At 38.7% G+C, this 13,176-nt stretch overlaps 1 protein-coding gene and 9 non-coding genes across 14 annotated transcripts in view; 1 reads left to right on the top strand and 9 right to left on the bottom strand.

Moving 5' to 3' along the window:
- Window positions 1-503: 503 nt before the first annotated feature.
- On the bottom strand, window positions 504-590 carry trnar-ucu. The gene is given in 2 exon segments: window positions 504-539; window positions 554-590. It is a non-coding gene; the product is annotated as a tRNA-Arg (tRNA).
- A 587-nt stretch (window positions 591-1,177) lies between these two features.
- Window positions 1,178-1,264, bottom strand: trnar-ucu. Its single transcript is given in 2 exon segments — window positions 1,178-1,213; window positions 1,228-1,264. It is a non-coding gene; the product is annotated as a tRNA-Arg (tRNA).
- Window positions 1,265-1,851: 587 nt separating this feature from the next.
- Window positions 1,852-1,938, bottom strand: trnar-ucu. The gene is given in 2 exon segments: window positions 1,852-1,887; window positions 1,902-1,938. It is a non-coding gene; the product is annotated as a tRNA-Arg (tRNA).
- Window positions 1,939-2,525: 587 nt separating this feature from the next.
- On the bottom strand, window positions 2,526-2,612 carry trnar-ucu. The gene is given in 2 exon segments: window positions 2,526-2,561; window positions 2,576-2,612. It is a non-coding gene; the product is annotated as a tRNA-Arg (tRNA).
- A 587-nt stretch (window positions 2,613-3,199) lies between these two features.
- Window positions 3,200-3,286, bottom strand: trnar-ucu. The gene is given in 2 exon segments: window positions 3,200-3,235; window positions 3,250-3,286. It is a non-coding gene; the product is annotated as a tRNA-Arg (tRNA).
- A 587-nt stretch (window positions 3,287-3,873) lies between these two features.
- trnar-ucu lies at window positions 3,874-3,960 on the bottom strand. The gene is given in 2 exon segments: window positions 3,874-3,909; window positions 3,924-3,960. It is a non-coding gene; the product is annotated as a tRNA-Arg (tRNA).
- Window positions 3,961-4,547: 587 nt separating this feature from the next.
- Window positions 4,548-4,634, bottom strand: trnar-ucu. The gene is given in 2 exon segments: window positions 4,548-4,583; window positions 4,598-4,634. It is a non-coding gene; the product is annotated as a tRNA-Arg (tRNA).
- Window positions 4,635-5,220: 586 nt separating this feature from the next.
- Window positions 5,221-5,307, bottom strand: trnar-ucu. The gene is given in 2 exon segments: window positions 5,221-5,256; window positions 5,271-5,307. It is a non-coding gene; the product is annotated as a tRNA-Arg (tRNA).
- A 485-nt stretch (window positions 5,308-5,792) lies between these two features.
- trnar-ucu lies at window positions 5,793-5,879 on the bottom strand. Its single transcript is given in 2 exon segments — window positions 5,793-5,828; window positions 5,843-5,879. It is a non-coding gene; the product is annotated as a tRNA-Arg (tRNA).
- Window positions 5,880-7,361: 1,482 nt separating this feature from the next.
- LOC118556039 (ATP-dependent 6-phosphofructokinase, platelet type-like) overlaps window positions 7,362-13,176 on the top strand; it is a 32,639-nt gene continuing 26,824 nt past the window's right edge. For 3 of the 5 annotated variants that reach the window (XM_036137334.1, XM_036137336.1, XM_012869394.3), the window contains exons 1-9: window positions 7,362-7,546; window positions 7,631-7,796; window positions 7,935-7,979; window positions 8,198-8,306; window positions 10,120-10,215; window positions 11,107-11,199; window positions 11,292-11,417; window positions 12,512-12,576; window positions 13,060-13,129. In XM_036137334.1, the coding sequence (XP_035993227.1) occupies window positions 7,684-7,796; window positions 7,935-7,979; window positions 8,198-8,306; window positions 10,120-10,215; window positions 11,107-11,199; window positions 11,292-11,417; window positions 12,512-12,576; window positions 13,060-13,129 (717 nt within the window). In that variant the 5' untranslated portion in view covers window positions 7,362-7,546; window positions 7,631-7,683. Of the gene's footprint in view, window positions 7,547-7,630; window positions 7,797-7,934; window positions 7,980-8,197; window positions 8,307-10,119; window positions 10,216-10,500; window positions 10,597-11,106; window positions 11,200-11,291; window positions 11,418-12,511; window positions 12,577-13,059; window positions 13,130-13,176 lie in introns of all 5 variants that reach the window. The other 2 variants (XM_036137333.1, XM_036137335.1) reach the window with 1 other exon arrangement.

Here is a 13,176-nt window from a genome sequence, read left to right as displayed (position 1 = left end):
GCACTTTTGTGGTGTTACACAATTGGTCACAACAGTTACGTGGTCATTGACAAAAGTGTAGAAGAAACAATGTTATCGATCATAATATTCCAGGGCAAGACCCATTTCTGAGCTTTTCCTTTAGAAGAATTTTCACTAGACATACATTTTTGAGGTGATTATCTTAGTGTTTTCACTGCAGTTGCTTGGGGTTAGTTTCTTATTTTGGACTATAAAAACCACGAGAGTTACAAGTTCTCAATTACCCATTGGTAAGCGTTTGCGAGTGGTCAGAACCCTATGTATTAACAGTAGCTTAGAAAGCAAATGGAGTAGAGAAGATTTTCACCATGGATTTGTCTTCAGAAGAAGTACTACTGCCAGTTGGCATTACATACTTTACTTCAATTTGAAGTACACAGGACTCTTTCGCAAGCAAACGCTGGTAGGTAGTGGAGCTCACCATTTTCTAGTTTTGAAAATTTGCACCTGACAGATATTTGCTTCCTTGATGCATAAAGCTACGACTCTGGTGGGACTCGAACCCACAACCTTTGAATTACATCTTTCACTCTAGAAGTCCAATGCGCTGTCCATTGCGCCACAGAGCCTTTTGTCAACTATTTCTATTTCTCCAAAAACGCCTCCATAGAAACAAAACCATTACCTTTTCTGTCTATGAAGCCTTATGTATACATTGCAGCACTTTTGTGGTGTTTACAATTGGTCACACAGTTAGGTCATTGACAAAAGTGTAGAAGAAACAATGTTATCGATCATATATTCCAGGGCAAGACCCATTCTGAGCTTTTCCTTTAGAAGAATTTTCACTAGACATACATTTTTGAGGTGATTATCTTAGTGTTTTACTGCAGTTGCTTGGGGGTTAGTTTCTTATTTTGGACTCAAAAAACCACGAGAGTTACAAGTTCTCAATTACCCATTGGTAAGCGTTTGCGAGTGGTCAGAACCCTATGTATTAACAGTAGCTTAGAAAGCAAATGGAGTAGAGAAGATTTTCACCATGGATTTGTCTTCAGAAGAAGTACTACTGCCAGTTGGCATTACATACTTTACTTCAATTTGAAGTACACAGGACTCTTTCGCAAGCAAACGCTGGTAGGTAGTGGAGCTCACCATTTTCTAATTTTGAAAATTTGCACCTGACAGATATTTGCTTCCTTGATGCATAATGCTACGACTCTGGTGGGACTCGAACCCACAACCTTTGAATTACATCTTTCACTCTAGAAGTCCAATGCGCTGTCCATTGCGCCACAGAGCCTTTTGTCAACTATTTCTATTTCTCCAAAAACGCCTCCATAGAAACAAAACCATTACATTTTCTGTCTATGAAGCCTTATGTATACATTGCAGCACTTTTGTGGTGTTTACAATTGGTCACACAGTTAGGTCATTGACAAAAGTGTAGAAGAAACAATGTTATCGATCATATATTCCAGGGCAAGACCCATTCTGAGCTTTTCCTTTAGAAGAATTTTCACTAGACATACATTTTTGAGGTGATTATCTTAGTGTTTCACTGCAGTTGCTTGGGGGTTAGTTTCTTATTTTGGACTCAAAAAACCACGAGAGTTACAAGTTCTCAATTACCCAATGGTAAGCGTTTGCGAGTGGTCAGAACCCTATGTATTAACAGTAGCTTAGAAAGCAAATGGAGTAGAGAAGATTTTCACCATGGATTTGTCTTCAGAAGAAGTACTACTGCCAGTTGGCATTACATACTTTACTTCAATATTAAGTACACAGGACTCTTTCGCAAGCAAACGCTGGTAGGTAGTGGAGCTCACCATTTTCTAGTTTTGAAAATTTGCACCTGACAGATATTTGCTTCCTTGATGCATAATGCTACGACTCTGGTGGGACTCGAACCCACAACCTTTGAATTACATCTTTCACTCTAGAAGTCCAATGCGCTGTCCATTGCGCCACAGAGCCTTTTGTCAACTATTTCTATTTCTCCAAAAACGCCTCCATAGAAACAAAACCATTACCTTTTCTGTCTATGAAGCCTTATGTATACATTGCAGCACTTTTGTGGTGTTTACAATTGGTCACACAGTTAGGTCATTGACAAAAGTGTAGAAGAAACAATGTTATCGATCATATATTCCAGGGCAAGACCCATTCTGAGCTTTTCCTTTAGAAGAATTTTCACTAGACATACATTTTTGAGGTGATTATCTTAGTGTTTCACTGCAGTTGCTCGGGGGTTAGTTTCTTATTTTGGACTCAAAAAACCACGAGAGTTACAAGTTCTCAATTACCCAATGGTAAGCGTTTGCGAGTGGTCAGAACCCTATGTATTAACAGTAGCTTAGAAAGCAAATAGAGTAGAGAAGATTTTCACCATGGATTTGTCTTCAGAAGAAGTACTACTGCCAGTTGGCATTACATACTTTACTTCAATTTGAAGTACACAGGACTCTTTCGCAAGCAAACGCTGGTAGGTAGTGGAGCTCACCATTTTCTAATTTTGAAAATTTGCACCTGACAGATATTTGCTTCCTTGATGCATAATGCTACGACTCTGGTGGGACTCGAACCCACAACCTTTGAATTACATCTTTCACTGTAGAAGTCCAATGCACTGTCCATTGCGCCACAGAGCCTTTTGTCAACTATTTCTATTTCTCCAAAAACGCCTCCATAGAAACAAAACCATTACATTTTCTGTCTATGAAGCCTTATGTATACATTGCAGCACTTTTGTGGTGTTTACAATTGGTCACACAGTTAGGTCATTGACAAAAGTGTAGAAGAAACAATGTTATCGATCATATATTCCAGGGCAAGACCCATTCTGAGCTTTTCCTTTAGAAGAATTTTCACTAGACATACACTTTTGAGGTGATTATCTTAGTGTTTTACTGCAGTTGCTTGGGGGTTAGTTTCTTATTTTGGACTCAAAAAACCACGAGAGTTACAAGTTCTCAATTACCCATTGGTAAGCATTTGCAAGTGGTCAGAACCCTATGTATTAACAGTACCTTAGAAAGCAAATGGAGTAGAGAAGATTTTTACCATGGATTTGTCTTTAGAAGAAGTACTAATGCCAGTTGGCACTACATACTTTACTTCGATTTGAAGTACACAGGACTCTTTCGCAAGCAAACGCTGGTAGGTAGTGGAGCTCACCATTTTCTAATTTTGAAAATTTGCACCTGACAGATATTTGCTTCCTTGATGCATAATGCTACGACTCTGGAGGGACTCGAACCCACAACCTTTGAATTACATCTTTCACTCTAGAAGTCCAATGCGCTGTCCATTGCGCCACAGAGCCTTTTGTCAACTATTTCTATTTCTCCAAAAACGCCTCCATAGAAACAAAACCATTAAATTTTCTGTCTATGAAGCCTTATGTATACATTGCAGCACTTTTGTGGTGTTTACAATTGGTCACACAGTTAGGTCATTGACAAAAGTGTAGAAGAAACAATGTTATCGATCATATATTCCAGGGCAAGACCCATTCTGAGCTTTTGCTTTAGAAGAATTTTCACTAGACATACATTTTTGAGGTGATTATCTTAGCGTTTTACTGCAGTTGCTTGGGGGTTAGTTTCTTATTTTGGACTATAAAAACCACGAGAGTTACAAGTTCTCAATTACCCAATGGTAAGCGTTTGCGAGTGGTCAGAACCCTATGTATTAACAGTAGCTTAGAAAGCAAATGGAGTAGAGAAGATTTTCACCATGGATTTGTCTTCAGAAGAAGTACTAATGCCAGTTGGCATTACATACTTTACTTCAATATGAAGTACACAGGACTCTTTCGCAAGCAAACGCTGGTAGGTAGTGGAGCTCACCATTTTCTAGTTTTGAAAATTTGCACCTGACAGATATTTGCTTCCTTGATGCATAATGCTACGACTCTGGTGGGACTCGAACCCACAACCTTTGAATTACATCTTTCACTCTAGAAGTCCAATGCGCTGTCCATTGCGCCACAGAGCCTTTTGTCAACTATTTCTATTTCTCCAAAAACGCGTCCATAGAAACAAAACCATTACCTTTTCTGTCTATGAAGCCTTATGTATACATTGCAGCACTTTTCTGGTGTTTACAATTGGTCACACAGTTAGGTCATTGACAAAAGTGTAGAAGAAACAATGTTATCGATCATATATTCCAGGGCAAGACCCATTCTGAGCTTTTCCTTTAGAAGAATTTTCACTAGACATACATTTTTGAGGTGATTATCTTAGTGTTTCACTGCAGTTGCTCGGGGGTTAGTTTCTTATTTTGGACTCAAAAAACCACGAGAGTTACAAGTTCTCAATTACCCAATGGTAAGCGTTTGCGAGTGGTCAGAACCCTATGTATTAACAGTAGCTTAGAAAGCAAATAGAGTAGAGAAGATTTTCACCATGGATTTGTCTTCAGAAGAAGTACTAATGCCAGTTGGCATTACATACTTTACTTCAATATGAAGTACACAGGACTCTTTCGCAAGCAAACGCTGGTAGGTAGTGGAGCTCACCATTTTCTAGTTTTGAAAATTTGCACCTGACAGATATTTGCTTCCTTGATGCATAATGCTACGACTCTGGTGGGACTCGAACCCACAACCTTTGAATTACATCTTTCACTCTAGAAGTCCAATGCGCTGTCCATTGCGCCACAGAGCCTTTTGTCAACTATTTCTATTTCTCCAAAAACGCCTCCATAGAAACAAAACCATTACCTTTTCTGTCTATGAAGCCTTATGTATACATTGCAGCACTTTTGTGGTGTTTACAATTGGTCACACAGTTAGGTCATTGACAAAAGTGTAGAAGAAACAATGTTATCGATCATATATTCCAGGGCAAGACCCATTCTGAGCTTTTCCTTTAGAAGAATTTTCACTAGACATACATTTTTGAGGTGATTATCTTAGTGTTTTACTGCAGTTGCTTGGGATTAGTTTCTTATTTTGGACTATAAAAACCACGAGAGTTACAAGTTGTCAATTACCCATTGGTAAGCATTTGCAAGTGGTCAGAACCCTATGTATTAACAGTACCTTAGAAAGCAAATGGAGTAGAGAAGATTTTTACCATGGATTTGTCTTCAGAAGAAGTACTACTGCCAGTTGGCATTACATACTTTACTTCAATTTGAAGTACACAGGACTCTTTCCCAAGCAAACGCTGGTAGGTAGTGGAGCTCACCATTTTCTAGTTTTGAAAATTTGCACCTGACAGATATTTGCTTCCTTGATGCATAATGCTACGACTCTGGTGGGACTCGAACCCACAACCTTTGAATTACATCTTTCACTCTAGAAGTCCAATGCGCTGTCCATTGCGCCACAGAGCCTTTTGTCAATTGTTTCTATTTCTCCAAAAACGACTCCATAGAAACAAAACCATTACATTTTCTGTCTATGAAGCCTTATGTATACATTGCAGCACTTTTGTGGTGTTTACAATTGGTCACACAGTTAGATCATTGAGGTGATTATCTTAGTGTTTTACTGCAGTTGCTTGGGATTAGGTTTTTATTTTGGACTATAAAAACCACGAGAGTTACAAGTTGTCAATTACCCATTGGTAAGCATTTGCAAGTGGTCAGAACCCTATTTATTAACAGTAGCTTTGAAAGCAAATGGAGTAGAGAAGATTTTCACCATGGATTTGTCTTCAGAAGAGGTACTACTGCCAGTTGACACTACATACTTTACTTCAATTTGAAGTACACAGGACTCTTTCGCAAGCAAACGCTGGTAGGTAGTGGAGCTCACCATTTTCTAGTTTTGAAAATTTGCACCTGACAGATATTTGCTTCCTTGATGCATAATGCTACGACTCTGGTGGGACTCGAACCCACAACCTTTGAATTACATCTTTCACTCTAGAAGTCCAATGCGCTGTCCATTGCGCCACAGAGCCTTTTGTCAACTATTTCTATTTCTCCAAAAACGCCTCCATAGAAACAAAACCATTACATTTTCTGTCTATGAAGCCTTATGTATACATTGCAGCACTTTTGTGGTGTTTACAATTGGTCACACAGTTAGGTCATTGACAAAAGTGTAGAAGAAACAATGTTATCGATTATATATTCCAGGGCAAGACCCATTCTGAGCTTTTCCTTTAGAAGAATTTTCACTAGACATACATTTTTGAGGTGATTATCTTAGTGTTTTATTGTAGTTGCTTGGGATTAGTTTCTTATTTTGGACTATAAAAACCACGAGAGTTACAAGTTGTTAATTACCCATTGGTAAGCGTTTGCGAGTGGTCAGAACCCTATGTACTAACAGTAGATTAGAAAGCAAATGGAGTAGAGAAGATTTTCACCATGGATGTCTTGAGAAGAAGTACTACTGTCAGTTGGCACGACATACTTTACTTGTATCAATAAAATTGTAAAGCAATAAAATTTATCTTTTTTTTTATTACAAGGACTTTGACCATGTCTCTCTCGAAAAAGATTTCCCTATGGTAACACATGGTGTTATTAAAAGATTATTGATAAGTTTCCTTTTTAGTTGTTTATATCAGTGCTTTATTGCACCGTTTTGGGTTCAGTTGGTTTCCTTATTTAATAGGAAGAATAAAATGATCAAGTAATAAATTGCATGATGCTGTGATTATTGTTACTTTTACTCTCCTATAAGTCATCATATAAGCATTAGAGACTCTTTCTGTAGGGGATAAACTGTTTATTTTTTTTCCTTTTTCTACTCGTCTTGTACTTGTTTGGGATCAATTTATTATTTTAAACAATAGAAAGGATAAGAGTCTAACAAATTAGAATTTGTTTTTAAAGTTTTGGTTGATGGTGGCACAGGAGTAACTTGTCAGTTCAATCCACAGCTCCAACTGTGTTAGTTGATGTGTCCTCCTGAGTAACCTGCTGCCGGTGGTCAGAGTCCACAGTGGGACTGATGTTTGGCAGCCTCGCCTGTGTCAGTCGGCTCCAGGGCAGATGTGTCTACAAGCATAGTTCACCACCATCAGAGTGTGAATGGGTGAATGACTGGTTGTAGTGTAAAGTGTGTTGGGGTCGTTGGACTAGTTAAAGTGCTGTAAAAGCCTTTTACCATTTCTTAAATGCTATGGCTATTTTTATGTTTTGTATTTTGAAGTACCAGTTAGTTTACACTTCTGGTGGAGCATGAACACACAGCCATTAACATGTGTCTATAATAAAAAAATAAGCAGCCTATGTATTGCACCAAAGAGGCAACCATGGAACCCCATTTCCCAACCCAAAAGGTTCCCCATTTACTTTACTAAACTGTGTTAATCACTATAAATGCAGAACTTTACATTAGTATCAAGACTTTAATGGTATGGATGTGTCAGTAATACTGAGTACTTTTTAGATTCACTTTTATTATTTTTTTGCTCTTTCCTTTAGGGTGGTACTGTCATTGGAAGTGCTCGTTGTAAAGAGTTTCGAACCCATGAGGGACGCTTAAAAGCCGCTCACAACCTCGTGCAGCGTGGCATCACTTACCTTTGTGTGATTGGTGGAGACGGCAGCTTGACCGGAGCCAACCTCTTTAGAGAAGAGTGGAGCGGCCTTTTGAATGAACTCATTGAGCAAGGTGATTCTTCACTCTGGTTTCATTTAAATAGTTTCAGCTTTACGTACCTAAACCCTTTCTCCTATCTGTCTCTGCTTTATTCAGGGCTCATAGATGAGGATGCGGCCCGACGCAATTCTAAGCTTCACATTGTCGGCATGGTTGGTTCCATCGACAACGACTTTTGTGGCACAGACATGACTATCGGCACTGACTCAGCACTACACCGAATCATCGAGGTGGTGGATGCTATCATGACCACAGCTCAGAGGTGAATACATCCATGACTGGTTGAAAAATGACGAGAATATTAACATTTTATGAGAAATGAGTCAATTCTATGCATTTTTGCAATAAATACCTAATGATAGGAGCCTTTCTTTGATGGCATTTGTCATGTGTTTTGCAGTCACCAGAGGACATTTGTGCTGGAAGTCATGGGCAGACACTGCGGGTAAATTAATTATCTAAGTAGATACACGTCTACGCATAATACTGCACTACAACGACGCTAATACAATTAATTCTTAAAAACAATGTTGCAAGCTTTGGAAGCTTATTTCCTCCTTTGTCAAGGTCATTCTATGACATGAATTTTTGTGTGTTTAACATTTGTATTACATGCCATCCATTTTACATGTTCATAATGTGAATGTCTATATGTGTGTTCAGATACCTTGCCTTAGTCAGTGCCCTTGCATGTGGAGCAGATTGGGTTTTTATACCAGAGATGCCTCCCGAAGATGGCTGGGAAGACAACATGTGTCAGAAACTGTCCGAGGTATCCTGCATGCCTTACCTTTTAAAAGGCCAATTTTCTTAGAATTAGTTTTCATTACAATTATGGCTCTGAATATGTTTGTAATATGGTAGGTCATTTAAGATAAAGGGAGAGAAAGTAAGTTATTTGTGCCTGATCATAAACCTGATCACACATCTCATTTAATCAGATTACTAGTAAAAGATTTTCTTTCTTAAATAGTGACTCCTGTAAACCCAAGCTGGCAACCTTTGAATTACATCACAATCTGCTGTGCAGGACTCCAATATTTTGATAATTGCTCCTCAGAGCCCTGTTCAAGCACTAGTAGGGCATTTATATTTACGATTAAACTTTACTGTCCGATTAGCTCCATGCCAGCAAATAAGACATCTACATTGTCTTTGATGTATATAAAGAAATGTGAATAGACAAATGCATCATTATTTAATATAATAAGTATAATAAGTCAATGAATGAGTTGTGCCTTGAAATCAAGATCTTTACTCTTTACGCTACAGAGCTCTATTGCATATGCCAGGAATTTAAAAAAATGCCAGTGGTTAAAGGAGCACACTCAGTTTTTCATGCAGCTCTCTGGACTGCCTAAATCTACATGCAACACTAGCTGCCTTGTGATGTTTAACTTTACCTCAGTGGATATGAGTCTGTTTATACATGCGACCTGATAGCTTTATGGTTCACTTCACCCACTTACAATTTCGTTAAGCATTGAATGATACTTAATACAAACAGTTACTTTGACCAGGAGCCATTGAAAGTGTTTCAAGGTAAATTGAAATGTATGTGTATATGTGTCAATCTATCAATGGCAAAAAAATATCAAGAATTACATTCAACAAAGGGTGGTGAACGCTGGATGAGCAAGTCAGTTAAGATAAGTCGTAAAACAAGTTAGGAAGGGTTTGTAGTTTGTTATTCATTTGCAGTTGAAACCAGACATTTGCAAACACTGTATAAAAAGACACAACTCCCTTTCACGCTGCCTGACATTAAACCAAATAAAACTTTGTGTGGTGAGTTAGGATTAGCAAAAATTATGGCTTAATGCCAGAATTAAAATGCACTTAATATGAAGATTTTACAAGATCGTCAAGGTGCCAGGTCTGATGTTTGTAATAAAAGTTAATTATCTGTGGCATCAATCATTACCAATTTGTTTTTGAAATATCAATAATACTGCTCCTCTGGTGGGATTTAAACCCTAAACCTACAAATAATAGCATGCTGGATCACTAGTAGTCTGAGGTACTCTTACCTTTAGCACAGAGTCCATTAGTTGGTTTATTTTAAGCAGTGCATGACCTAGAGGCCAGTAATTCAAAAGGTCGTAAAACTTGATATGTTGGCAGTCATGTCAACATTTTGTGTCAAATAACAATGTTGTAAGACAGAGAAACATGCAACTTAATTACAGATGTGCTTATAAGGCCATCAGTCAGAAAGCAACATTAATCAAAGTCAACAAAAATAAATGTGGATGTGGAGCAGATTGGGTTTTTATACCAGAGATGCCTCCAGAAGATGTCTGGGAAGACAAAATGTGTCAGAAAGTGTCCGAGGTATCCTGCATGCCTTACTTTTTAAAAGGCCAATCCTCTTAGAATTAGTTTTCATTGCAATTATGGCTCTGCATATGTTTGTAATACGGTAGGCAATTTAAGATGAAGACGGAGAAACATGCAACTCAATTGCAGATGTGATCGAGGGGTTTGTACATATTTTTATTTGGGTTTTTTTCTGTACATAAAGTGTTCCCGGCATGGTGTTCTTAGTGTTTTCCAAAACTTCATTGTGCTTTGCTATTGTCCAGAGTCGATCTCGGGGTTCCAGGTTGAACATTATCATAGTTGCCGAAGGAGCCATTGACAGACAAGGACAACACATTACCTCTGATTTAGTGAAGAATGTGAGTAAAGCTCAGTCTCTGACTGACGCAGAGGGGAACCAGAAGCTGGACCACCAGGTGGAAATTGATGGTTCTCAAGGAATAAACATTTAAACAAAAAAATTGTCCAGTTAGGATCCTTGTTACAATTTCAGAAATTACCACTGAGAATGGGTAACTACCTAAAAGTCTCAGTTTCCTGAGCGATCCGTCTGAGATCATCCTCCATTGTTCGATCCAGCTTGTGGCACTGCAAAACGTTTTCTGTCATGTTTTCAAATGCCTGTGCTTTTTATATTTCTCTAGAACCGTGCTGATAGGAAAAGGCTGAACATTATTATTGTAGCCGAGGGTGCCATTGATTGCCACAACAAGGCAATAACCCCTGATTATATCAAGGATGTAAGTATGGTCGGGAAGCCTGGTCGCCTGGTCGATGCTCAGATCCTCCCTCATACGCATGGGTTTTCCTTCTTTTCATGGTGTTGGTTTCCCCACGACGGAGACGTGTACCACATGTGCTCTACACATGGTCATTTCTGACATAATGTGCACGTTTCATTTAGTTTTTCTCATTTTCATGGTATTTTTTCTGTTTTATTTCAGACCTAGTTTTGCTCTGGAAAGTTGCCATTGCATGTGCATTATTTGGCGCACACCAACATGACAGGCGATGTTTTGCATGACTTCTCCTCTGTTATTTTTTTGTTCTTGGTCCTACTTTTTCTGTTGTTTTTTTAAACCTGTTTATTTCAAGTAGCTATGAAGTCTTTCAAAGATTGATCTACTAGGATGTTCACTGTATCAAATGGGAGCGTTAATGTTTACATTGCAATATTTGCTTATTGATGAATATAATCATTTTCTATGGAGTTTATACCCGCTGTTAATCTACGATCTCTGTCTAAATAGCTGGTAGTGAGCAACCTGGGTTTTGACACCAGGGTCACAATCTTGGGCCATGTGCAGAGAGGTGGAACTCCCTCTGCCTTTGACAGGATCTTGGTAAGTCACAATAAATCAATTACAATTACAACTTTTTACATTTAGAAAGATGCATCGGGATTCAAGCCAAAATCCTTCAAATGAATTCGCAGGCCAGCCGTATGGGCGTGGAGGCAGTGTTGGCATTACTGGAGGCATCTACCGACACCCCTGCCTGTGTTGTGTCTCTGGTGGGCAACCAGGCCGTCCGTCTGCCACTTATGGAGTGTGTTCAGATGGTAAGTTTGCCTGTGCATGTTGAGGGTTAATGTGGTGTCTATTTCTTAACTTTAACACATATCGGACTGGGTGCAATGAGGTGTGTCATAACAGGACAGATCACTGGGCTTGAGATGAGGGTAGTTTGTTCAATAGCTTTTATATAAAATTAGAACTGAACTGAGAAGGTGTCATGCGATAGATATTTGTCACCTTCCAGAATGTAATACACTCGTTATCAGTGTTAGCAGTCCATATCAACCCTGCAGAGTCCCATTCTTCAGCTCCTCTTGTTTTTGCTATCACAGTTTTATTTTAGAAGCCTCCACCATCCACGGAACATGCTGGGGCTGATCAGTAATAAATGAAATGTCAAAGGCAGCATAGGTTGGGGCTCGTTAATCCAAAGTTAAGGTGTGCAGCACTAAAAAGTGTGACTGATCTAGTTACAATTAGATTCTCTTTTTCCTTATGATTGTTTTTTTTATGCAAATCTCAACAGTTGCAACATTATATGGTGTCACTTCTCTTATTAGAAAAAAATACCATATCATCATGTCCTCCAGCAGCCTAAACCTATAGCAACATAACAACAGAGATAAAGCGATGAAAATAAGTATTGAACACGTCACAATTTTTCATAGTCCACACATTGCTGTTATGTTAATATAATATTAAAGGAGCATAGCGTCAGTTCCAGAGTTTTTGCAGACGTCTGCCCCCTGTGGCGACAAGTTGAAATGACACCAGTTTTGCGTGCATGCATGGGAGAAGAGGAAAAGCATTTTGTTTAATGGTATAATGTTTTCTGAGGTAAGAAAGCTACAAATGTTGAAGTTAGCCCGTGATCCCTCGTTAAATAATATTTAACTTGCACTATGCACCTTTAAATTACACACTACGTCATTTCACATTATTACACATATCTTAATCTCTGAAGTTATTTTTTTTTTGGCTTCTTTCTATGTATGGATTACTTCGGTTGTTACCAATAACTGGTACTATGGAAAATGGTGATGTGTTCAATACTTATTTTACATGCCGTATTTCAACCAACTGCATGTTTAATGCACCTGCCTTTGGGTAAAGCTGCTCTGTTTTGTTTTGCCATCAGACTCAAGAGGTACAGAAGGCCATGGATGAGAAGAAATTTGACGAGGCAGTAAGACTGCGTGGCAGGTAGGTTGGTGCAAAATTTATGAAATGTGCATGAGTAGTTTACCTGCAAAGAAAAAAGGTATGGAATATTTAATTTTGACTGAACTTGAGTTATTTAGCTAACAATGGAGGGGGAAAGTAAGTCTCTAAACATTCTCCCTAAACAACCTGCGGCTGTAGTTGGATCGAAAGTTGGTTCTACGAAAGGATGGACACAGATGGGCAGAAATCAAATGCAGACCAAATTCTATAATATTTATTTGTTAAAGATGTAAAATATCCAATTCCTTCCACTTCACTGTTATACACTACTCTGTGCTGACCTACTGGAACATATTAATAACATTTCATAAAGTTTCAGAATGTGAAAAACGTCCAGCGGTGTGAATCCTTTTATGTCTGTGTCCTTTGGCTGCCACGTGGCTGTGATCCTGACTGTAAACGTTCTCCTACTGGAAATCCTTTGCATTACCTAAAAGCTTTAACTGTGTTTCCAATCGGCAGGAGCTTTGAAAACAACCTGAGCACCTACAGACTGCTTTCCTCTCAGACTGCTCGCTCTGAACTCCCAAATGTAAGCACCACGACAATCAAACGTCATGAAAAAATGAACACGAACAA

This window comes from Fundulus heteroclitus, chromosome 5, assembly GCF_011125445.2.
Source record: "Fundulus heteroclitus isolate FHET01 chromosome 5, MU-UCD_Fhet_4.1, whole genome shotgun sequence".
NCBI classification, from domain to species: Eukaryota; Metazoa; Chordata; class Actinopteri; order Cyprinodontiformes; family Fundulidae; genus Fundulus; species Fundulus heteroclitus.
The sequence above is the reverse complement of the archived record's forward strand: the minus strand, read 5'-3'. Positions and strand labels throughout refer to the sequence as shown.